General features: G+C 48.8%; 2 protein-coding genes across 2 annotated transcripts; one reads left to right on the top strand and one right to left on the bottom strand.

Moving 5' to 3' along the window:
* The first annotated feature begins 790 nt into the window (after positions 1-790).
* Positions 791-9,400, top strand: CUNH19orf12 (chromosome unknown C19orf12 homolog). The gene is made up of 3 exons (XM_073555031.1): positions 791-947; positions 7,363-7,530; positions 7,606-9,400. The coding sequence occupies exons 2-3, from the start codon at positions 7,371-7,373 to the stop codon at positions 7,869-7,871; spliced, it is 426 nt and encodes a 141-aa protein (XP_073411132.1). The 5' UTR covers positions 791-947; positions 7,363-7,370; the 3' UTR covers positions 7,872-9,400.
* Positions 9,401-16,978: 7,578 nt separating this feature from the next.
* PLEKHF1 (pleckstrin homology and FYVE domain containing 1) lies at positions 16,979-23,345 on the bottom strand. Its single transcript, XM_073555032.1, has 3 exons — positions 23,101-23,345; positions 22,151-22,488; positions 16,979-18,747 (listed from the first exon to the last, which is right to left on the bottom strand). The coding sequence occupies exon 3, from the start codon at positions 18,731-18,733 to the stop codon at positions 17,930-17,932; it is 804 nt and encodes a 267-aa protein (XP_073411133.1). The 5' UTR covers positions 18,734-18,747; positions 22,151-22,488; positions 23,101-23,345; the 3' UTR covers positions 16,979-17,929.
* Positions 23,346-24,067: the final 722 nt, after the last annotated feature.

The following is a 24,067-nucleotide window of genomic DNA, read 5'->3' on the forward strand; positions in this document are numbered from 1 at the left end:
ACTGTGTACATACATTACATTACTGATCCTGAGTTACCTCCTGTATTATACTCCAGAGCTGCTCTCACTATTCTGCTGGTGCAGTCACTGTGTACATACATTACATTACTGATCCTGAGTTACATCCTGTATTATACCCCAGAGCTGCACTCACTATTCTGCTGGTGCAGTCACTGTGTACATACATTACAGATCCTGAGTTACATCCTGTATTATACTCCAGAGCTGCACTCACTATTCTGCTGGTGCAGTCACTGTGTACATACATTACTGATCCTGAGTTACCTCCTGTTTTATACCCCAGAGCTGCACTCACTATTCTGCTGGTGCAGTCACTGTGTACATACATTACATTACTGATCCTGAGTTACCTCCTGTATTATATCCCAGAGCTGCACTCACTATTCTGCTGGTGCAGTCACTGTGTACATACATTACATTACTGATCCTGAGTTACCTCCTGTATTATACCCCAGAGCTGTACTCACTATTCTGCTGGTCACAGTTTATGAAGATGTCATTAGTGTGAGCTGTCATTTCGCTCTGTAACCACTAGAGGGCGTCATCTATGAAAAAGGGGAGATGAATTTCAAAGCGGGCGGCGACGCTTACCATAGTTTATTCCGCCAAGTCACATGTTTGTGGCCAGCCTATCGGCGCATGGCACTGTTACCTTCTCGCCGCATTACGTTGCTGTACCGCCCGCTCGGGTGTATTCTTTCACTATCGGGGGCGAAACAATATTGTCAGAATATTATATATTTTTTTCCACTCGGGTCCCCGTAATGACGTCACTTCCGTTGTGGCCACAAGTGACACATTTGTCCCGCCTTTTGAGAGTATTAACCAATAGGCTGTGTGTGCCGCTTAGCCCCGCCCCGCCGGCTCATGGTTTGGTGTCTGCTGTCATCAGGTGCAGAGTGACAGAGTAGCAGATCGCGGCGACGGTGAGTGCGGAGCGCTGGCCAAGGAGTCACCCCGGGGCATGCTGGGACTTGTGTGGCTGCTGTGGGTTTCCCATTAACCCCTTCCCTCCTGGGACGTTGCTCCTCAGATCTCCGCCTGCGGTTTTTTCTGTCTTTGCGGCTTTTCTCTGACCTGGGTCCTGATATTCCGGCGCTGAGGGATTATTATGTCGGGGGAGGATTTTATTTAGTCCGGAGATTCACGTGTTAATGTTGTGTTTCGTCTCTGGCAGGATGGGAGTGACAGTGACGGTGTGGATACAATCCCGGTCACAGTCCGACTAGTCGTGTCCGGCCCCTCAGAACGCTCCGCACTGGGCACCACTAGTCTGCACGTGGTCACCGCCTAATCTGACTGCAGACTTGTGACCGGACCACCAGCCGCTCCTGTGCAGGAGCCATTATTATATGCTGTGTTGGAAAGGGTTAAATCCACTGTATAAAACAAATCTGAGGTCCACCGTATTTGTGTGGGGGTCTTCTGCGTCTTCCCTGGGTGTTGTGGGGCGTGTGATGTGTGTGGGGGTCTCCTGCGTCCTCCCCTGGGTGTTCTGGGGCGTGTGATGTGTGTGGGGGTCTCCTGCGTCCTCCCCTGGGTGTTCTGGGGCGTGTGATGTGTGTGGGGGTCTCCTGCGTCCTCCCCTGGGTGTTGTGGGGCGTGTGATGTGTGGGGGGTCTCCTGCGTCCTCCCTGGGTGTTGTGGGGCGTGTGATGTGTGTGGGGGGTCTTCTGCGTCCTCCCTGGGTGTTGTGGGGCGTGTGATGTGTGTGGGGGGTCTTCTGCGTCCTCCCTGGGTGTTGTGGGGCGTGTGATGTGTGTGGGGGGTCTTCTGCGTCCTCCCTGGGTGTTGTGGGGCGTGTGATGTGTGTGGGGGGTCTTCTGCGTCCTCCCTGGGTGTTGTGGGGCGTGTGATGTGTGTGGGGGGTCTTCTGCGTCCTCCCTGGGTGTTGTGGGGCGTGTGATGTGTGTGGGGGGTCTTCTGCGTCCTCCCTGGGTGTTGTGGGGCGTGTGATGTGTGTGGGGGGTCTTCTGCGTCCTCCCTGGGTGTTGTGGGGCGTGTGATGTGTGTGGGGGGTCTTCTGCGTCCTCCCTGGGTGTTGTGGGGCGTGTGATGTGTGTGGGGGTCTCCTGCGTCCTCCCCTGGGTGTTGTGGGGCGTGTGATGTGTGTGTGGGGGGTCTTCTGCGTCCTCCCTGGGTGTTGTGGGGCGTGTGATGTGTGTGGGGGGTCTTCTGCGTCCTCCCTGGGTGTTGTGGGGCGTGTGATGTGTGTGGGGGGTCTCCTGCGTCCTCCCCTTGGTGTTGTGGGGCGTGTGATGTGTGTGGGGGTCTCCTGCGTCCTCCCCTGGGTGTTCTGGGGCGTGTGATGTGTGGGGGGGTCTCCTGCGTCCTCCCCTGGGTGTTGTGGGGCGTGTGATGTGTGGGGGGTCTCCTGCCTCCTCTCTTGGGTGTTCTGGGGCGTGTGATGTGTGTGGGGGTCTCCTGTGTCCCCCCTGGGTGTTGTGGGGCGTGTGATGTGTGTGGGGGTCTCCTGCGTCCTCCCCTGGGTGTTGTGGGGCGTGTGATGTGTGTGGGGGGTCTCCTGCGTCCTCCCCTGGGTGTTGTGGGGCGTGTGATGTGTGTGGGGGTCTCCTGCGTCCTCCCCTGGGTGTTGTGGGGCGTGTGATGTGTGTGGGGGGTCTCCTGCCTCCTCTCTTGGGTGTTCTGGGGCGTGTGATGTGTGTGGGGGTCTCCTGTGTCCCCCCTGGGTGTTGTGGGGCGTGTGATGTGTGTGGGGGGTCTCCTGCCTCCTCTCTTGGGTGTTCTGGGGCGTGTGATGTGTGTGGGGGTCTCCTGTGTCCCCCCTGGGTGTTGTGGGGCGTGTGATGTGTGTGGGGGGTCTCCTGCGTCCTCCCCTGGGTGTTGTGGGGCGTGTGATGTGTGTGGGGGGTCTCCTGCCTCCTCTCTTGGGTGTTCTGGGGCATGTGATGTGTGTGGGGGTCTCCTGTGTCCCCCCTGGGTGTTGTGGGGCGTGTGATGTGTGTGGGCGTCTCCTGTGTCCCCCCTGGGTGTTGTGGGGCGTGTGATGTGTGTGGGGGTCTCCTGCGTCCTCCCTTGGGTGTTGTGGTTTCGTGTGATGTGTGTGGGGGTCTCCTGCGTCCTCCCCTGGGTGTTGTGGGGCGTGTGATGTGTGTGGGGGTCTCCTGCGTCCTCCCCTGGGTGTTGTGGGGCGTGTGATGTGTGTGAGGGGTCTCCTGCCTCCTCTCTTGGGTGTTCTGGGGCGTGTGATGTGTGTGGGGGTCTCCTGTGTCCCCCCTGGGTGTTGTGGGGCGTGTGATGTGTGTGGGGGTCCTCCTGCCTCCTCTCTTGGGTGTTCTGGGGCGTGTGATGTGTGTGGGGGTCTCCTGTGTCCCCCCTGGGTGTTGTGGGGCGTGTGATGTGTGTGGGGGTCTCCTGCGTCCTCCCCTGGGTGTTGTGGGGCGTGTGATGTGTGTGTGTGGGGGGTCTTCTGCGTCCTCCCTGGGTGTTGTGGGGCGTGTGATGTGTGTGTGTGGGGGGTCTTCTGCGTCCTCCCTGGGTGTTGTGGGGCGTGTGATGTGTGTGGGGGGTCTTCTGCGTCCTCCCTGGGTGTTGTGGGGCGTGTGATGTGTGTGGGGGGTCTCCTGCGTCCTCCCCTTGGTGTTGTGGGGCGTGTGATGTGTGTGGGGGTCTCCTGCGTCCTCCCCTGGGTGTTCTGGGGCGTGTGATGTGTGGGGGGGTCTCCTGCGTCCTCCCCTGGGTGTTGTGGGGCGTGTGATGTGTGGGGGGTCTCCTGCCTCCTCTCTTGGGTGTTCTGGGGCGTGTGATGTGTGTGGGGGTCTCCTGTGTCCCCCCTGGGTGTTGTGGGGCGTGTGATGTGTGTGGGGGTCTCCTGCGTCCTCCCCTGGGTGTTGTGGGGCGTGTGATGTGTGTGGGGGGTCTCCTGCGTCCTCCCCTGGGTGTTGTGGGGCGTGTGATGTGTGTGGGGGTCTCCTGCGTCCTCCCCTGGGTGTTGTGGGGCGTGTGATGTGTGTGGGGGGTCTCCTGCCTCCTCTCTTGGGTGTTCTGGGGCGTGTGATGTGTGTGGGGGTCTCCTGTGTCCCCCCTGGGTGTTGTGGGGCGTGTGATGTGTGTGGGGGGTCTCCTGCCTCCTCTCTTGGGTGTTCTGGGGCGTGTGATGTGTGTGGGGGTCTCCTGTGTCCCCCCTGGGTGTTGTGGGGCGTGTGATGTGTGTGGGGGGTCTCCTGCGTCCTCCCCTGGGTGTTGTGGGGCGTGTGATGTGTGTGGGGGGTCTCCTGCCTCCTCTCTTGGGTGTTCTGGGGCATGTGATGTGTGTGGGGGTCTCCTGTGTCCCCCCTGGGTGTTGTGGGGCGTGTGATGTGTGTGGGCGTCTCCTGTGTCCCCCCTGGGTGTTGTGGGGCGTGTGATGTGTGTGGGGGTCTCCTGCGTCCTCCCTTGGGTGTTGTGGGGCGTGTGATGTATGTGGGGGTCTCCTGCGTCCTCCCCTTGGTGTTGTGGGGCGTGTGATGTGTGTGGGGGGGTCTCCTGCCTTGGGTGTTCTGGGGCGTGTGATGTGTGTGTGTGTGGGGGGGTCTCCTGCGTCCTCCCTTGGGTGTTGTGGGGCGTGTGATGTGTGGGGGGTCTCCTGCCTCCTCTCTTGGGTGTTGTGGGGCGTGTGATGTGTGGGGGGTCTCCTGCCTCCTCTCTTGGGTGTTGTGGGGCGTGTGATGTGTGTGTGTGTGTGGGGGGGTCTCCTGCGTCCTCCCCTTGGTGTTGTGGGGCGTGTGATGTGTGTGGGGGGGTCTCCTGCCTTGGGTGTTCTGGGGCGTGTGATGTGTGTGTGTGTGTGGGGGGGTCTCCTGCGTCCTCCCTTGGGTGTTGTGGGGCGTGTGATGTGTGGGGGGTCTCCTGCCTCCTCTCTTGGGTGTTGTGGGGCGTGTGATGTGTGGGGGGTCTCCTGCCTCCTCTCGGGTGTTCTGGGGCGTGTGATGTGTGTGTGTGTGGGGGGGTCTCCTGCGTCCTTCCCTGGGTGTTGTGGGGCGTGTGATGTGTGTGGGGGGGGTCTCCTGCGTCCTTCCCTGGGTGTTGTGGGGCGTGTGTTGTGTGTGGGGGTCTCCTGCGTCCTCCCCTGGGTGTTCTGGGGCGTGTGATGTGTGTGGGGGTCTCCTGCATCCTTCCCTGGGTGTTGTGGGGCGTGTGATGTGTGTGGGGGGGGTCTCCTGCGTCCTTCCCTGGGTGTTGTGGGGCGTGTGATGTGGGGGGGTCTCCTGCGTCCTTCCCTGGGTGTTGTGGGGCGTGTGATGTGTGTGTGTGTGTCGGGGTCTCCTGCGTCCTCCCCTGGGTGTTGTGGGGCGTGTGATGTGTGTGGGGGTCTCCTGGGTGTGTGTGTGGGGGGGTCTCCTGCGTCCCTCCTGGGTGTGTGTGTGTGTGGGGGGGTTATAGGATCAGGCAGCTGCTGATCGGCCCCCTTGTTCGGGGTGAGCCGGACCTTGTCCTCGCCCGTGGTGATATGGTCGGGATTTTCCTCCTGTGAGATAAGGCAGGTGACTGAGGGTGGAGATAAGCGTCGCGCCGTCCCATCATGCCTTGTGCTGGGGAAGGGTCCGTGCTTCATTCCCTTCCACTTATATGAACATCTTTAGAAATCTCGCAGTGAATGTGGCCTACGCCGGAGTCTCACTAGAGAGAAATACGGACGAGTGAGAGGCAGAAAAACAGCACCCCGCGCTCGTCCCCATGTAACTCTATGGGGCAGATCACATCAGCTGAAATTTTTTTTTCACGGTCGTATTATACGTGCGGAGGAAATCGCCCGTAAGACGCCACTGCAAATCTATGTGGGCGAGAAAAGTACGGATTACACACGGACCAGACGTGTGACTGGCGAGAAATACGCACCGGTGTCCTTCAACAAAAGCCGGCAATTCAGTGCGCGATTAATAAAGAAGAGAAACAATAGATCTAGACACATAGAATACATATACACACATATATATATTTCATAGAGTTCTACATAGAATAATGTCCCTGACTAATAATTAGATTAGGGTTTGTGTGCAAAATTTGAGACATGTAGGTGTTAAATTAAGGGGTTAATTTGTTGGGGAAAAAAATGTGTACATCCCCGCGGTAATTTCTCTTCCAGAGAGGGAAGGCCAGTGAATGAGGGAAGATATTAATAGCTTAGAGAGGGACCATGGTTATTGCCACCCCAGAAAAGGCGCATCTATTCCCATTGCCTTTAGTGGTGGCTCATGGGTTAATAAGGGGTTAATGTCACCTTGCTATTGAAAGGTGACATTAAGCCGGGTTAATAATGGAGAGGAGTCAATAAGACGCCTCTCCATTATTAATCCTATAGTAGTAAAGGGTTAAAAAAGACACACTAATTAAAAATTATTTTAATGAAATAATTACACACAGCTTTTGACCAAATTTATTATTCTGCCAATCCAACTGAATCCCTTGTTCTTCTGTAACCAAAAAAAAATTAAAAAACAACATCCATACCTCTCCGCTGGTCAGTCAGGTCCCCCGCTGCAATCCATCGCAAGGGCTTAACTAGTTTACAACAGGGACCAGTGCTAATGCTACCGGCCCCGCTGTAAACCACTGCAGAATGAATGAAATCATGTCTGTGTAGGTGCCCTGGCTGACCAGAGATTAACTGATTAGCGTGGGAAAGTTTCTGAACTTTTTTCCCACGCTCCTGAGTTCACCTCAGGTCAGCAGGGGACTCTGCGCAGCCTCAGTGACGTCAGCGGTAGTCAAGGAGGCTGCGCAGAGTCCGCAGCTGACATGAGGTGAACTCAGGAGCGTGGGAAAAAGTTCAGAAACTTTCCCACGCTAATCAGTTCATCTACGGTCAGCCGGGGCGCCTGCGCAAGACATGATTTCATTCATTCTGCAGTGGTTTACAGTGGGGCCGGTTGCATTAGCACTCGTCCCTGTTGTAAGCTAGTTAAGCCCTTGCGATGGATTGCAGCGGGGGACCTGACTGAACAGCGGAGAGGGATGGATATTGTTGGTTTTTTATTTATTTTTTTACAGAACAAGGGCTTTTATTGGATTGGCAGCATAATAAAATTGGTCAAAAACTTTATTTAATTAAAATAATTTTTAATTAATGTCTGTGTATGTTTTTTTTAACCCTTTACTACTAGAAGCTTAATTATGGAGAGGTGTCTTATTGACCCGGCTTAATGTTACCTTTCAATAGCAAAGTGACACTAACCCCTTATTATTAACTCATGTATCCAGGACGCCCCTTTAATGCACGTCAGGCAGAGTGCAGACCGCAGTTCTGGTCACTCCCGGCACCCTTAGGGACGCATTTCACAGTATGGCCTGTAGGGGGCAGCCTCTCTTGTTCTGTATCTTGTGACCATCTTTCTGTTGCAGCCCTCAACATGCCGGTTAATGTGGACGACATCTTGCGCCTTTTGTGCCACCTGTCGACGGAGCAGAAGATGAAGGCGGCCATCAAGCATTCTGCCAGGGGAGCTGTGGTCGCTGGCGCTGGAGCCTTTGTGGGGGGATTATTAGGAGGCCCCCCAGGAATCGCTGTGGGTAAGGTGCAGATTGGAGGGGGGCTGCCCCCATATTCACATTCCCATACTCACTATGCCTCCTTGTGTCCTGCAGGTGGCGCTCTAGGGGGCGTCCTAGGAGCCTGGATGACGACTGGTCAGTTCCAGCCCGTCCCTCAGATCCTGGTGGAGCTGCCGCCCGTCCAGCAGCAGAGACTGTGCGAGCAGGTATTTGCCATCATCCGAAACCTGGACTGGACGGACGCCACGCACCTCATCATGCTGGTGTCTGGCAATGCCGCTCTACAGCAGCAGGTGGCAGCAGCGCTCATCAGTTTTGTGACTCAGGAGCTGAAAGCCGAGATCCAGTACGGGGACTAGAATATGGAGCGGCGCTCCCGTGACCGACGCAGACACATCTTAGGATGATGACTCATGCAATAGTACCTTGCTGGGTGCAATCTGCCACCGGGGGGCCTCTGTACATGGCACAAAATAGGACGATGCAACTGAGTGAAAGATTTTTTTTTTTCCTCCTGTGACTTCATATTGCCGTGTGTTGGAGTATTATATGAGTGATTGCTGTGTGCTAAGGACGTGATAAACCGCCCTGGTCTCATCCTGGTGCCATTCCCTTACTCCGGAGAGTTGTATAGAATGTTCTAGATTATCAGACACCTTATAAATGTGATACAGATTAGTGTTGTTACCACATTTCTTTCTCCGGAATTCTGGAATTGGAATAGTTTTCTCTGCCTTTAACCTCTTAGTGACCAGACCCACCCACATCCGACTTGTAGACCTGTATTTATATCCTACCTCAAACAGCCAGGGATAAAACACTGGAGACACTACAACAACCAGCATGCCCCCTGTGCCAGGTCCTAGTTTTGAGACCGGTTCCAGGCTACTAGGGGTTAATGCTGGAGATTGACATCAATTAAAAACATTTTATTCCCCCCCCACACTTTTTTTTACCTTTTTTTTGGGGGGAGTGGGGGACCGCACTTAAAGCTGACACCTCTTTTTGTCCTAACAGAATATATGGAAGGGGGGTTGTCGGGTGAGGACGACCCCCTTTAGACCTCGCACCGCTCTGCTACTCCTTCCCCAACCGTCCCCCACCTGAGCCATGATCGGGGCTGGCTCCTTGTCTGTATTACTGAGAGGCATGGAAACCTCTTGCTGCCCACATAGAACTTTCCCGTAATATTATCATCATCTTTCCTTTTTTTTTTTTTGGCCATATATTGTAATATCACGTTTCTGACAACTTAAGACTTTAAACATAAGCAGGGGTGGTTCCAAATTGTAACCCCTCCCCCTAGGAGCTGAAAATTAAATCTCTGCTCTTGGACTGGAAGAGAAAGTAAGGCTATAGTGTTTCACCACTGGGGGGTGCTAGACCATTATAGAATTGTGATTTATTTTTATTTATTTTTTTTTTTAAACGCCCTAGCTAACTTTGTGCACTGTAACAATCATTCTGGACAACCAGGCCACAATCAGAGGTTTCCTAAAGGCATTGTCCACTTTGGATCATCCCTTTTTCTTAGGAGCGTATCGCAACAATAAGCGGATCACTGTGATCGCCTGAGCTGGTACCTGTCAGCAGATATTCAGTTTCTCTACAGTGCCACCGCAGGTGAAATGGAGTATTACACCTGTCTCATTAAAGTCAATGGGCGGTCCATGGACCTTTATAGGTCCTCCGAAGAAAGGCGCTCTTCGTATCCTCTTAGGATGTGGATTTTAGCTGTTTTTTTTTTAATTAATAGTATTTTTGACTGCACTGAATGTTGATTTCATAATCTGGACACCATGAACGGCCTTATATTTGTGTGTGTGATATTTATTCTCTTTGTGAAGGATTTATAACAGTTTCTGTTAATAAAATAAGGAGAATTTTATTCCTCGCGTGTCTGGTTGTATGTTTGCGTCGACTTCTGGTAAAATAAAATGACGAACAAACCTAATATTTTGTATATGTTACTATCTGATAGCAGTGCCATGCTAGCTATACCGAGCAAATCCTGAGGGTCCCATTGACCAAAATGGGGCTTGTAAATTTAATAATGGAAAATTAGGTTTAAAAGTACAAGAACAATAACAATCTACAAAAAAGGAGCAGAATTGCCTCATCTTTCTGCAACAGCGCCACTCTTATCAATAGGCCATGTCTGGTACTGCAGTATTAAAATGAAGTTGCAATCCGGGATGAGGCCGTGAATCATCGACACAGAACTCCGGAAAGTTTCTTCTTTTGGGACTGTGTTAAAATCAACCATAAAAATAGCAATTTGTAAACATTTATCATTCCCGTGTATTCCGCATCTGCCCGGAGAGTTCCACGGTGCTGGATGGAAGCTCTGGCACTGGGCGTACACCGCTCCTAAATACCCGTCCAGCTGTTCAGCGCTGGAGCTGCTTGTGAGGAACAGTCATCGTCTTGGAAACAGGGAAATAATAAAAGAAAATCGCCAACCGCAGCACCGTCACCGTCCTCTTGAAAGTCCGCACGCTGTTTGTAAAACGCAACCATCTGCTTCACTGTCATTTATGAGCTCGGGTCTCGGTGGAGCGCGGCAGATGGGGGTGAATTCCCGTTTTCTTTTTTCCTTTGTCTTTTTTTTTTTTTTTTACTGTAAATTAACATTTTTATTGTTAACCCTTGAGATGACAGCAAAAACAAATGCTTTTAAAGTTTTGAAAATTTATCAAATTGTCTTTGTTTTATTAAAAAAGAGATCTTAACCTAAAAAAAAAAAATATTTTTTTTCCAGAATTTCTTGCTATCGCTCTGGGTTGTGCCCCTTAATTAAATGATCTGATCACCCCTATGGGATACCTCTTCCAACACTTATTAAATAGGATTTGCCATGTGTGAAATCAGTCACATGTTAAATGGTACTGTAATGGGGTCCATAGCTACCCCATATCTTTACTGTTGCATAAATGTTCATGTGTTATCTGCCAACCGTCCTTCATGACCTTAGGTTACCTCTGCTACCTTTATGGGAAGCTTAACCAAGTAGGGCGACCACCATACAATTCTTTAGTTTTAGACACAGCTATGGGTTTTGTAGAAGTCAAGAAAATGCCTTGTTTTCTGCATAATATATATATATATAGTCGGTCTTTGGTATTATCAATCTCTTTATTGGGCACAGACGTTACGAGCAAGTGGGCGAAAAGAGGTTACACACAATTAGGTCTTGTTTCGAGGGGAGATGGGGGCATGAATTATTGACAACTAAAGGAATGGCTTTTCATAACCTTACATCTCTCAGATCTGGGCTATCGGGACGGAAGAAGAGGCATCTCTTTAAATACAAGTGTGTAATTCCTGCCCAGGAAAACAGGGCTAACATCTTGTACTAATCCTTACAATCCTCTGTGGGATTCGTCAGTGCTGGCTGCTGCAGTATGTTTTACTGATTTTTTTTTTTCTACCCTAAATTCTCAGAGTGACTGCCCTGGCACAGAGCCTAAGCTGAAGCAGCCAAAATCTGTTTCACAGAGCAGATCTTGTGACATCTAATTCCAGCCAAATGTCTGCAAAACATTACTGACCTGATCAAGATCCCGACCAGAGAAGATCAGATATACGGCGATTCTGTAACAACTGATATAATCATAAAGGGGCAAAGATTGTTTCTCAGTCATGTGGTAAATTCTAGAGCCAATGTTATGTCACAAAAAAAAAAAAATAATTTGCTCCTTATTACAAGAATATACTATAATACTGCCCCCTATGTACAGGAATATAACTACTATAATACAGCCCCCTATGTACAAGAATATAACCACTATAATACTGCCCCTATGTACAAGAATATAACTACTGTAATACTGCTCCTATGTACAAGAATATAACTACTATAATACTGCCCCTATGTACAAGAATATAACTACTATAATACTGCCCCTATGTACAAGAATATAACTACTATAATACTGCCCCCTATGTACAAGAATATAACTACTATAATACTGCTCCTATGTACAAGAATATAACTACTATAATACTGCTCCTATATACAAGAATATAACTACTATAATACTGACCCTATGTACAAGAATATAACTACTATAATACTGCCCCCTATGTACAAGAATATAACTACTATAATACTGCCCCCTATGTACAAGAATATAACTACTATAATGCTGCCCCCTATACACAAGAATATAACTACTATAATACTGCCCCCTATGTACAAGAATATAACTACTATAATACTGCCCCCTATGTACAAGAATATAACTACTATAATACTGCTGCTATATACAAGAATATAACTACTATAATACTGCTCCTATGTACAAGAATATAACTACTATAATACTGCTGCTATATACAAGAATATAACTACTGTAATACTGCCCCTATGTACAAGAATATAACTACTATAATACTGCTCCTATATACAAGAATATAACTACTATAATACTGCCCCTATGTACAAGAATATAACTACTATAATACTGCTCCTATATACAAGAATATAACTACTATAATGCTGCCCCTATGTACAAGAATATAACTACTATAATACTGCCCCCTATGTACAAGAATATAACTACTATAATACTGCTCCTATATACAAGAATATAACTACTATAATACTGCTCCTATGTACAAGAGTATAACTACTATAATACTGCCCCTATGTGCGAGATTATAACTGAATGATACCGCTGACCCTGGCACATGATGGCACACTGTATAGCACTACTCTTTGCCTGTTGTGCCATGGTTGCAGTTTGTTGTCATCAATTCTTAGAGGATGTATATAATAAGTCGATTCTCCATAGAGTAATATTGTGCCGCTGATGATGCTGCACGTTTCTGTATGTGCGGGTTCTCTGGCGTTGGTGTCACTATATGGCGGCACAGTTGTGTATCTGCGGACACCTTGCGGCACCTTTATTTCGGGGCACACCCTTTTTGTTCCCGGACCTTGACGCTGTGGATCGGGGGATTTCCTCTTACGTAGCACTATATTTATATTTGGAACCCGTTATACCTGCTGCATATTTGTATTTTTTTAGAACCAGTGAAAACATTGTTGCCAGTGACGGGGAAGCTCTGCGGCCTCGCGCTCCGTCATCGGCTGCATGGAGCCTTTCTTAGATTATTGCGCAGGTTCTGGTGCCGCATTTCTCAATCTTTCTGTGCAAATAACCCTGAATGTGACCGGACTGAGCAAGCACTCCAGCGATGGTACAAGGTATGCAGAGTCAGCGGAAAGGGTTTATATAGGACTTCCAGTCAAGTCACTACATTGTTGCAAAGGGGATTTTTAGAGTCATGTGACCACATTGTGTTTCTATTAGTGGGCCACATGATTTGGGGTGCATCGCCCCTTTAATGATTTGGGGTGCATCGCCCCTTTAATGATTTGGGGTGCATCGCCCCTTTAATGATTTGGGGTGCATCGCCCCCTTTATGGACATTTCTGATTATGGGCCCATCAGTTGGCGCTGCCCTCACCTTAAAGGGGTTTTCTCTCGTATAGGGCTGCCGTATTGCTGGGCGTGCCGTCACCTGCGGCTTGTGTGTGTCGCGCCTACCGGACCCCACTACTCCTGGGTATAAGCAGGTTTAGCGCTTATTTCCCTACCCTTTTCCGTCCATGGCAGCTCTTCCAACCTTTGCCATAAACAGGCAGTGGTGGCGCACACCCTTCATCCTCAGCACCGGTCAGAGCGCCCCCTAATGGTGACACATTGCGGTGATATGACATTACTTTACAAGTTGGGAATATCCCTTTAAATTGAGTTTCCGTAGACGTGAATGGAAACAATCCCAGTGACAGTCGTCCTGGTTGTCTGTCATTGCCTTTCCGTGGCACGGCTCAGTGCTCAGCCATGGTGCAGCCGCTCCACACCTTCATAGTAGTGCCACGGCGTGCACCGAATGCCGTCATCCAGCCTGGACCACAAAGGGAGGCCGCGCTCCATCACTGTGCAGAATGTGTTCTCAGCAGAAATCCCACAGATCTCCGGGACACAGAGCAATCTATTGTGTGCAGAGCGAGATTCCGCTCCCACCGCACGCCAAGTCGTCGGGTGACATTTCTCCACTGTGGACTGTTCTATTCCTGTACCTGGTGGATAAAGTCACCTGGACGTCTCCTACCCTTAGACGGGTGTGCTACTTGTTCCTTTAAGAGTGAATGGAGATGATCAAAATGGTGCCCCCAATATGGCGATAATAGTAGTGCATCCACGAACTGGACATATCAGCCTTTGGTGGACACCCTCCCTTTATTCCACCCTTTGTAGTAAGCATTGACCCCCTTCTCTTACCTTCCTGCTCTAATAGAGGGTATCAAAACGTGGATTAGATCTTCTCTATACCGCACATGTTAAGCAGCAGCCTGGAGGACATTATACAGTAGAACTGAACTGAGTAACTGTGAATCCTGCACTGGAGTGAGACAAAATACTTATCATGAAGCAGCAGTGTGAATGACATCATACAGCAGTATTAAGCAGTGCAGCTGAAAATCCAGCTTTGGAATTAGAAAAACACTTATTTGAATGCAACAGTATTACGTAATCTATGCTGTTACTTTCCAATAAGTGTTTATCTCATGCCAAAGCTGGATTCACAGCTACACTGCTTAATACTGTAGTATGATGTTATCAGCAGTACTAAGCAGTGTAACTGTGAATCCAGCTCTCATATCAACACTTCCTAGAAAAAAAAGCAGCGTGGAAGACATCACACAGCGGTACTAAGCAGTGTAGTTGTGAATCCAGTTAGGGGACCAGATAAAACACTAGAAAGTAACACCATAGATGACATCATACAGTACTGAGCAGTGTAGCTGTGAAACACTTATTCTAAAGCAGCAGCTGTAATCTGATCCCATAGTGAGCTGGTAGTCCATATTGGATGGATTTTAGTAATATTTCCAGTGTGAAAGAGGAGAATGGCTCAGAAGTAGAGAAAGGAGCAGATTGTTGTTATAAGAGGTTACAAAGTTTCTTATCTTGTAGCATTGAGATGACCGCGACCTTACATTATTTCCACAGCGAGGGGAAAAAAAAAAAATACAATGTTGCAAATATTGTGAAACCAAACCGAAAGAAGGAAAAGAAGCTCTTTTTTCTCTGAAAAGTTTGCAGGAAGTTGCACAACAGAGAAATGTAAGCATAGATGGCAGGAGCGTGCAGCGCAGGACGCATCCGCCGATCTGCACGGAATTACTCACATATTGCTGGAACTACGTCCCTGATGGGAAAAGAACCATTCAGCGCAAGTGTGGAGGATCCCCGGACCCCGGCGTGTAAATACACATCTGCTGACAGTATTATATCTGTACAGTGGCTTGCAAAAGTATTCACCCCCATGGATTTTTATTTATTTTGTTACATTACAACCTGTGTGTAAGTATTTTTGTAATCTGATTTGGTTGTGATGTATCAGCACTAAGTAGTCTAAGTTGGTGAAGTGAGAAAAATATCGGCATAAATTACATTTATGGGATCAAATAACTAAAAATTGGCATGTGCATATGTATTCACTTCTTTTGTGATGAAGTCCTTAAAAATTTCTGATACAAATATCATAAGTCCCATGCTTAGTGACAGGACAGCCGCCTGTGTGCAGTCTAAGTGTCACATGGCTGTCAGTATATACACTTTACCTTTTCTGAAAGGCCACAGAGGCTGCAACATCATTAACTAGAGGTACCACAAACCAAACACCACCATGAAGACCAAGGAGATCTCCAAACACCACCATGAAGACCAAGGAGATCTTCAAACACCACCATGACGACCAAGGCGATCTCCAAACACCACCATGAAGACCAAGGAGATCTCCAAACACCACCATGAAGACCAAGGAGATCTCCAAACACCATGAAGACCAAGGAGCTCTCCAAGCAACATCATGATGACCAAGGCGATCTCCACACAACACCATGAAAACCAAGGAGATCTCCACACAACACCATGAAGACCAAGGCGATCTCCACACAACACCATGAAGACCAAGGCGATCTCCACACAACACCATAAATACCAAGACAATCTCCAAACACCAGCATAAAGACCAAGGCGATCTCCACACAACACCCTGAAGACCAAGGTGATCTCCACACAACACCCTGAAGACCAAGGCAATCTCCACACAACACCCTGAAGACCAAGGCAATCTCCACACAACACCCTGAAGACCGAGGAGATCTCCACACAACACCCTGAAGACCAAGGCGATCTCCACACAACACCCTGAAGACCAAGGCGATCTCCACACAACACCCTGAAGACCAAGGCGATCTCCACACAACACCCTGAAGACCAAGGCGATCTCCACACAACACCCTGAAGACCAAGGCGATCACACAACACCCTGAAGACCGAGGAGATCTCCACACAACACCCTGAAGACCAAGGCGATCTCCACACAACACCCTGAAGACCAAGGCGATCTCCACACAACACCCTGAAGACCAAGGCGATCTCCACACAACACCCCGAAGACCAAGGCGATCTCCACACAACACCCTGAAGACCAAGGCGATCTCCACACAACACCCTGAAGACCGAGGAGATCTCCACACAACACCATGAAGACCAAGGAGATATCCGAACAACACCATAAAAACCAAGGAGATCTCCACACAAGCCAGGGAGAAAGTTGTTGAGAAGTATAAGTCAGGGTTGGGTTACCCTTTGGTTTTACTATCTGGCGGCTTTATTTATTGTGCTCAGCCATATACTGCCTGAGGTCTTACTGACACAGATATGAATGCTGCTCCTGAAACATGACGCTCGGCTTGCACAGCGTTAAGCCGACAATAAGCAGAAATAATCGACCGTCTCATGTTTTTTCATCCCGTTTAGATTTATTTATGATAAAAAGGGGAACAATTATCACATCCAGGGACCGTAAACTGCATCAGACAAGTCATGAGAGGGAGCGGGGACAGTCACCTACGCCCTTGTCCTATCACCCCATGAATGGAGAGACTGCTGCTTTCTACAAAATCAGTACACTAATCTTCTGAAATACTCCACAGTCATTACCAATATCATATGAGCCGATAGGTCACTGCCTCCTGCAAGAGCAGCACACTCTTCTCCTGCAGCTGTCATTATCATCTGATTGGCTACAGACAATACTAACTTTTACTACTTCATTAAAGGGTAAAAATCATACCCTTAATGATCCATTAGAGGCTGCATCCTCCAGGTTCGGCTTAGGAACATACAAGGAAGTTTTGAAGGGTCAGAAGAGTAGAGAAAGTAGAGAAGAGAAAGTGACTGGTACTAGCTGACTGAAAAGGAACTGTGGGTATGGCGGTATACTACATGTACCCCTTTTGGCATGGGTTTTGGCTGCAGGGGTGTCCTAAATAGCACTGTGGGTTTGGCTAGTTGGGTTGAAAAGTTTGAGACGACCCAACGCGTTTCACCATTGGCCCGACGCGTTTCACCATTTCCTCTATCAGATCACACACACAATGTAGCAGTAATGTCACGATTTATATCAGACTGTATAAGTTAATACATTACACACAGGAAATATCAGGATATATCACAATATAGTCCTTAGTGTCATCCATCACCCATGGATTCGAAGATTCAAGATGTCCCCAGGTTCTCAATAGCGAAGGGTCCAAATTTGACCCAATGACATGTGATAGTTTGGGGGGTCCTTAGGTTTTTCCATGGGTTTGTGCCATGGAAGAACACATAATGGGCTCCTTTGCTGGTTCACTCCACGACCCTCTTGAGGAGGCTTCTCTTCCAAGGAATGTGTGGTGTGACCCATCTCGCGCCCACTTACTACTTCGAAATTAAGAGGTCTGTAGACTTTCTACATTGCCAGTTCATCCAATTGCTGCGGTTAATACATCACTAAGTAAATTATTTCATGTCTATATATCGGCAAGATAACATTTTAAGGCAGTGTTGTTAAGAGAGAAGCAGATTTAGTGTTATCAATGGCTACGGAATATTTTCCAGGCGTAGTCAACTTGAACCATTGGACCACCAAAGAGCTAAGGAACCAGTTTAATGGCAGCTCCAGAGAATATCTATGGAAAATTGGCCACTATGGGCAGAAACCATGGCAGAGGGCACCCAACACTTTTCACACCCTTGTAGACTTTGAGCTATTTTTGATCAGTTGGATTCAATATGTTGAGTTTGGAATCACAATGGTTAGCCCAAGTCTTAGAATCCAAGACGTTCTCAAGTCTCCAGGATAAGGTAGGTATCGTCTCTTGAGTTTGGCCACCACACGGTGCGAGTAGACCACTTCTATCTGGTCACTGATCTCCAATAAACTGGTCGTAATGACACCAAGTTTGTCTCCAATGACTGCAGATGTCTCCAACCTGTCCACCAATTGTACAACATTCTCAACGTCTTGGTGTCACCAGGTGAAGAACTTAAAGAAAAACACTGAAAAGTCAGGCATGGAACGCCGACCACGAAGAAGAGTAGAAGTCTTCATTGGAAATGATCTCAGCGTTCCTTTCTTCATCACTGTCTTCGTCACTCGAAGGTTCAAATTCCGGCATTTCCTGTCGGGTCCTGTCTGGTCGCTTCCTTTTATCTTCCTCGGCTATCTTTTCGGCGATCAGCTTTCGATGGCACAGAGAACAGACTCTCAGGGGCTTGGAAGACAAAGACGGGATCAAAAACTTGTTCTGGGAACAATCTTGACATACTACAAATCCGCAGTTGCGACAATGGTGCCTACGAGTCAATGTGGTGAATTTGGTTTTGGTACATCTCATGCAGATATCCGTGGCTTTATCCGGTATCCATGGTGCCGCGTGTCTGGTGGATGGTCGTCTTCCAGTTTTGGCCAAGAGCCTACTGGAACATTCCTTGATGTGACTGATCCACTCTTCCCGTTCGGTGTAAGAGGCAGCACAAACTACAAAAGACTTCTTGGAGGTCTTTAGCATCCACCGGTTCTTCATGTCTCCACTGTCATCAAGAGTCTCTGTGGTCACGTCTTCCAAGGGAATGATGTGCTGGCAGCTGTACTTTACCTTGCTTATCATAACGGTTCCATAGACGAGGATATCACTGAAGAGAAAGAAGACCCTTGGTTTGGGTTTCTTCCGACATTCCTTGGTCAATATTCCTTCACCTACAAGGACTCTCCCCGGCAGAGAGAGGGGTTGGCCAGCAGCACCAAAACATGTCTCCACAGCTGCTATCCTCTGGCTGTTGATTTCTGTGTATGCGAGGTGATCCACCATGTTGCCTGGTATATCTGAAAAATACAGACCCAGATTAGATAGGCATCTACGGAGAAAGATATCTGACCCTTATCTACACACTATACAGCTGAGGCTCCGTCAAATAACAGATGATAGATGAAAACCCTGAATTTCAGGAATTCCATTGCGCATGTTACCTAATTATGCAATGAATCCCAAATTTCTGACCATTACACAATTTGTATCCACATTTAACCAGTTATACCCTCTGATGCTCTGCCTCTACTTTTCAGTTGTCTCTGAGCAAGTGGGCGGAGAAGAGCTGCTATGATGTCTACCATACACAGCACACACAGACACATGACTATGTAACACATGTTCAGAAGCAGCAGCAGTATGGATAACATTATACAGCAGTACTAAGCAATGTAGTTATGAATCCAGCTCTGGGGTGAGAAATGCTTACTAGAAAGCAGCAGCACGGAGGACATTATACAATAGTACTGAGCAGTGTAGCTGTCAATTCAGCTCTGGTGAGATGAAACACTTACTAGAAAGCAGCATATTAGAGGATATAATACAATAGTACTGAGCAGTGTAACTGCTACGGGAGGGAGAAATACTAGAAAGCAGCAGCATAAAATACAATAGTATTGAGCAGTGTAGCTGTTAATCCAGCTCTTGTGTGATAAATGCTTACCAGATAGCAGCGAAGAGGACATAATACAATAGTATTTAGTGAGTCCAGCTTTGGGTGTGAGAAATGCTTGCCAGAACACAGCAACATGGAGGACAGTATACAATAGTACTGAGCAGTGTAACTGTGAATCCAACACTAGAGAAGATTAAAACATGTACTTTAAAGCTGCATCATAGGTCTACATGGGAGGTATGTGATGGCATAAACCAACAGGATGGCGGCATTGAAGAGTCTACTCTTTGTAAACTCCTGCCTGCATACATTGACCTGTGCCTAGTATGAAGCAATAGCTCCAATATTCCTCTGTGGACCTGGGAGGGAGGGAGGGAGGCCATTATGTGACAAAGCGGTAAAGTAGTGAAATAGCTTCCCTACAACCAAAATATATCAACAGCATTATAGGGGACGACGAGATCAGTCAATGCTGAAGGAGGGTCTCAGGTACTGATCATGGGGAAGGGAAGAAGCTGGATTCATTTATGCAATGGCTGATAACAGAAAGCAATAGCTCAGACTGGTGTATATGGAGAGACTGAAGTGTCAGCCTACGGGCAGAAAAGTGTCTGAAAGACAAACTTCAGGGTCGCAGAAAGGAAGTCACTGAGAAGGTGGTGTACCTCAAAGAGAGCGAAGGTCGGGGAGGAAGCGAGTGCAGACAGGTGATGAGCGGCTCAGTCTGGAGGCCTACAGTATCTCACCATATAGGATACTGTGCTCTGAGCCCTGTACCTAATCCCACAATGTATGATACTGTGCTCCGAGCCCTGTATCTAATCCCACCATATATGATACTGTGCTGAGCCCTGTATCTAATCCCACCATATATGATACTGTGCTCTGAGCCCTGTATCTAATCCCACCATATATGATACTGTGCTCCGAGCCCTGTATCTAATCCCACCATGTATGATACTGCGTGCTGAGCCCTGTATCTAATCCCACCATGTATGATACTGCGTGCTGAGCCCTGTATCTAATCCCACCATGTATGATACTGCGTGCTGAGCCCTGTATCTAATCCCACCATGTATGATACTGTGCTCTGAGCCCTGTACCTAATCCCACCATATATGATACTGTGCTCTGAGCCCTGTATCTAATCCCACCATGTATGATACTGTGCTCTGAGCCCTGTATCTAATCCCACCATGTATGATACTGAGCTCTGAGCCCTGTATCTAATCCCACCATGTATGATACTGAGCTCTGAGCCCTGTATCTAATCCCACCATGTATGATGCGGTGCTCTGAGCCCCTGTATCTAATCCCACCATGTATGATACTGTGCTCTGAGCCCGGTATGATACTGCGTGCTGAGCCCCGTACCTAATGCTCCCTATCTATAGCCTGTTTTTCTGCCCTCCCTGAGAACATAGATGCTTTCCCCCTCTCCAAAACTTCCTATCCAGATGCATGGACCAGATCTGCGGCATGTAGATACACCCTTAGGGTAAAGCCTGATACACTGGATGCTGCATTCTTGGTCAGCCCCTCACTCGGACCAGTACAGACTTGCTCAGGGTAGCCCTTCCCTGCCACATCAGCGGCGTCCTGAGCCAGCGATCCCCTATAGTGCAGACATTCCTCGCCGGCTTCTGGGAACGACGCCTGACCGCGAAACAAAACAAGAAAATGACTTTTTTTTCCTTTAGCAGCAAATCCCCCCTCTTGTTCCATAGAATTATTTCCAGGCTGCAGACTTAACCCCTTCCACCCTGTAACAGAAAGAATGGGTTCAAACACCCAGCGCACGGGGTCTGTCTGACATCCTGAGTCTCCCGTGATTTTCCTTACAAAAAGTTTTGATAAACTTTTTTTTTCTCCACTTTTGAACTTTTCCCAGAAACTTTCCGGATCCCGCATACCTATAGTAAAAATTGTTCAAATGAAAGGAGAACGAGGAAAGTGGCGTCGTCCTCCCCTGACCTCACATTAATGGGAAACGGATGACCCCAGAAAGCCGTGCGGTCCCCATAGTCCCGGCTGAGGCTACTCTGGCCATCACACGGCTCAGATCATCCCAACCCCGTCCCTGGGAAATATCTGCGGACAATGGAGTCCGGTCATCCTCATACACTCAGCATTTAAAGGGATTGTCCTCAACCAAAAGCTGATCATAGAAAGTCCTGATCCTGTGATCAGCAACAATTGGTTGGGTTCCCTGCAGCGCCCCCGCAGGGGAAATGAAGTATTGCACAGTTCTATGTTCTGAGTCATTCTTCCTAGCTGCTGTATATTCCCTAATGACAGAACCCCTTTACTCTACCTTTCCCCACTCTTCCCCACTTCCATGATCTATTTGTCAGTTTTCCTTCGCCCTTGTGGATTAATACTTTAGTTTATAGTCCACAGATACACTGACTTTGTTTTGTTGAATTTCTACTTATACACAACAACCAACCTGACGGAGTAGAGCAGCACTGTAAAGCATGGGGGTGAAAAAGTGAAAACAAAAAAAAAAAGGAAAAACACTTATAAAAGATGTATCTTTTGTATCATAATATATATTTAAAAAGTTGCAAATAAAGTTACTTTTAGTTCAGAGAATACATATCTCACTATACCAGCAGCTGTTGTGAGACTACAACTCCCAGCATGTCCCAGATGTGTATCTTGCTTGGAATTCATGCATTCAGACAATTCTACAGAACTTTATAAAACTTTACAAAAGTTTCAGATACACAAAAAACTTTTTTTTTCCACTTTATAAAACTTTATAAAAGTTTCAGAGACACAAAGACTTGGTTCCCACTTACCGGAGTCCTGCTCTTCTACTGGAACCAGTCAGCACCAGTTGCCCATTTCACTGGTGTTTCTCCTGTGAATCCTGATTCCTCTGACTCTTGTCCCTGATTCTTATAGTTGGGGGCTGGCCAGAGTGGGGGGGGGCTTGGCCTCACTTTTGGCTTTCGCCGCCCCATTGTTGCATACGTTTTTTTTTTCCATCCCGCCCACAGGCAGCACATTACTGACACCCACATGGAGTGTGACCGTGACCCTTGTCTTCTGTCACGGTGCAGCCTCAGTCTTGTGTTCAGATGACGCCTCTGTCATAGGAGGAATTCTCTTATTTTACGTGTGTATCGGCCAAATCCTTCAATAACAATTAATAAACTGTCATTATACAATTACTCCTCACTAAAATATAATGAGAAAATATGGAACGGGCGGGCACCACCACGTGGAAGCAATATCCTATGCACAGGGTGCTACCATTGTGCCAAAAATATGTGTATGGGAAGACGAAAGACGGCACAAGAAGGCGCAAGCACCTGATTAACCAAGTGAGAAAAAGGCTTTATTGTAACAATAGTGCACACACTAATTACAACCATTGTCAGGCTGTGTGACATGGATAGCAACAATAGAATCTGCTTTATTACAACAGCAAGTGATGTTATGGTCTTGATACAGCTAACGTCCTACCAAGTATGCAGAAAATCATTATGATGGTAAATACGTAATTCTTAATTAGAAAAACAGACATGTCAATGCTTTCTGCGGATTAGAAACCGCGGAAAAATCCGCACCGTCTGCACTGCGGTTTCCATTTCCCATAGGATATTATGGTACTGTACACCGCAGCGCCAAAACCGCTGCGGATCCGCAGCGTGTGCACACACCCTTAGGTGCTCACATGTCTTTGCATTGCCAGGGGAGTAAACGAAGGGTTAACGCGACAGTCTGCTATGTAAACGGCACTTACCGTGGTCTCCTCTGGATCTCATCCACATATAGTCTGATGGGAGGTGGAGTTCCGACACAAATCCCGGTCCGGCTTCTGGCGGTCACCGGTTTTGCCCGCTGAGCCCCAGTCCATATATCTGAGCAGCGCTGCAAGAGTCTGCGTCCGGCGCGCGCGCTGCAAGAGTCAGCGTCCGGCGCGCGCGCTGCGGGAGTCTGCGTCCGGCGCGCGCGCTGCAGGAGTCTGCGTCCGGCGCGCGCGCTGCAAGAGTCAGCGTCCGGCGCACGTGTGCGCTGCAGGAGTCTGCGTCCGGCGCGCGTGTGCGCTGCAGGAGTCTGCGTCCGGCGCGCGTGTGCGCTGCAGGAGTCTGCGTCCGGCGCGCGTGTGCGCTGCAGGAGTCTGCGTCCGGCGCGCGTGTGCGCTGCAGGAGTCTGCGTCCGGCGCGCGTGTGCGCTGCAGGAGTCTGCGTCCGGCGCGCGTGTGCGCTGCAGGAGTCTGCGTCCGGCGCGTGCGCTGCAGGAGTCTGCGTCCACCACGTAATGGGGGACACACCTTAGGGCCCTGCACTTGACACCCTCTCCTCCGGGCGGACACTGCACTCTCCTCACCCGGGCACGCGATGCTCTGCACACTCAGTCTTATTAGAGCGTCCACGTGAACTCTGCCGGGGCACGACTGCGCACTGTCTCTCTCGCTGCAGAGCGCACCACACACCTGACTCCACTTTCACTGCCGGCGGGAAACTCACTGCTTTTTCCCGCGCTTCCAGCTCTCTGCCCGGCTTAGCCACGCCCCCTCTCTCCAGGTCATGGGTCCTGTCCGATCCGCTATTCTTTCCCACCGGAAACACTGGACGCAGCTTCGACAGTTCCGCAGCCCGGTCTTCCTCCTTACATGCCCACTATATAAGTGTAGGTGGATTTACCCCTTAATGTAAATTGCACAAGATCAGGAAAAAAATTGTTATTTTCGTCTAACAACAGCACCA

The sequence above is a fragment of the Dendrobates tinctorius genome, unplaced genomic scaffold, assembly GCF_039654945.1.
Source record: "Dendrobates tinctorius isolate UK_male_01 unplaced genomic scaffold, ASM3965494v1 ptg000214l, whole genome shotgun sequence".
Taxonomy (NCBI): domain Eukaryota; kingdom Metazoa; phylum Chordata; class Amphibia; order Anura; family Dendrobatidae; genus Dendrobates; species Dendrobates tinctorius.

Coding starts and splice junctions, on each gene's coding strand:
- CUNH19orf12 (XM_073555031.1), top strand. CDS start 7,371: ATGCCGGTTAATGTGGACGACATCTTGCGCCTTTTGTGCCACCTGTCG. Junction 7,531..7,605: donor CCCCCCAGGAATCGCTGTGG/GTAAGGTGCAGA, acceptor TGTGTCCTGCAG/GTGGCGCTCTAGGGGGCGTC.
- PLEKHF1 (XM_073555032.1), bottom strand. CDS start 18,733: ATGGTGGATCACCTCGCATACACAGAAATCAACAGCCAGAGGATAGCA.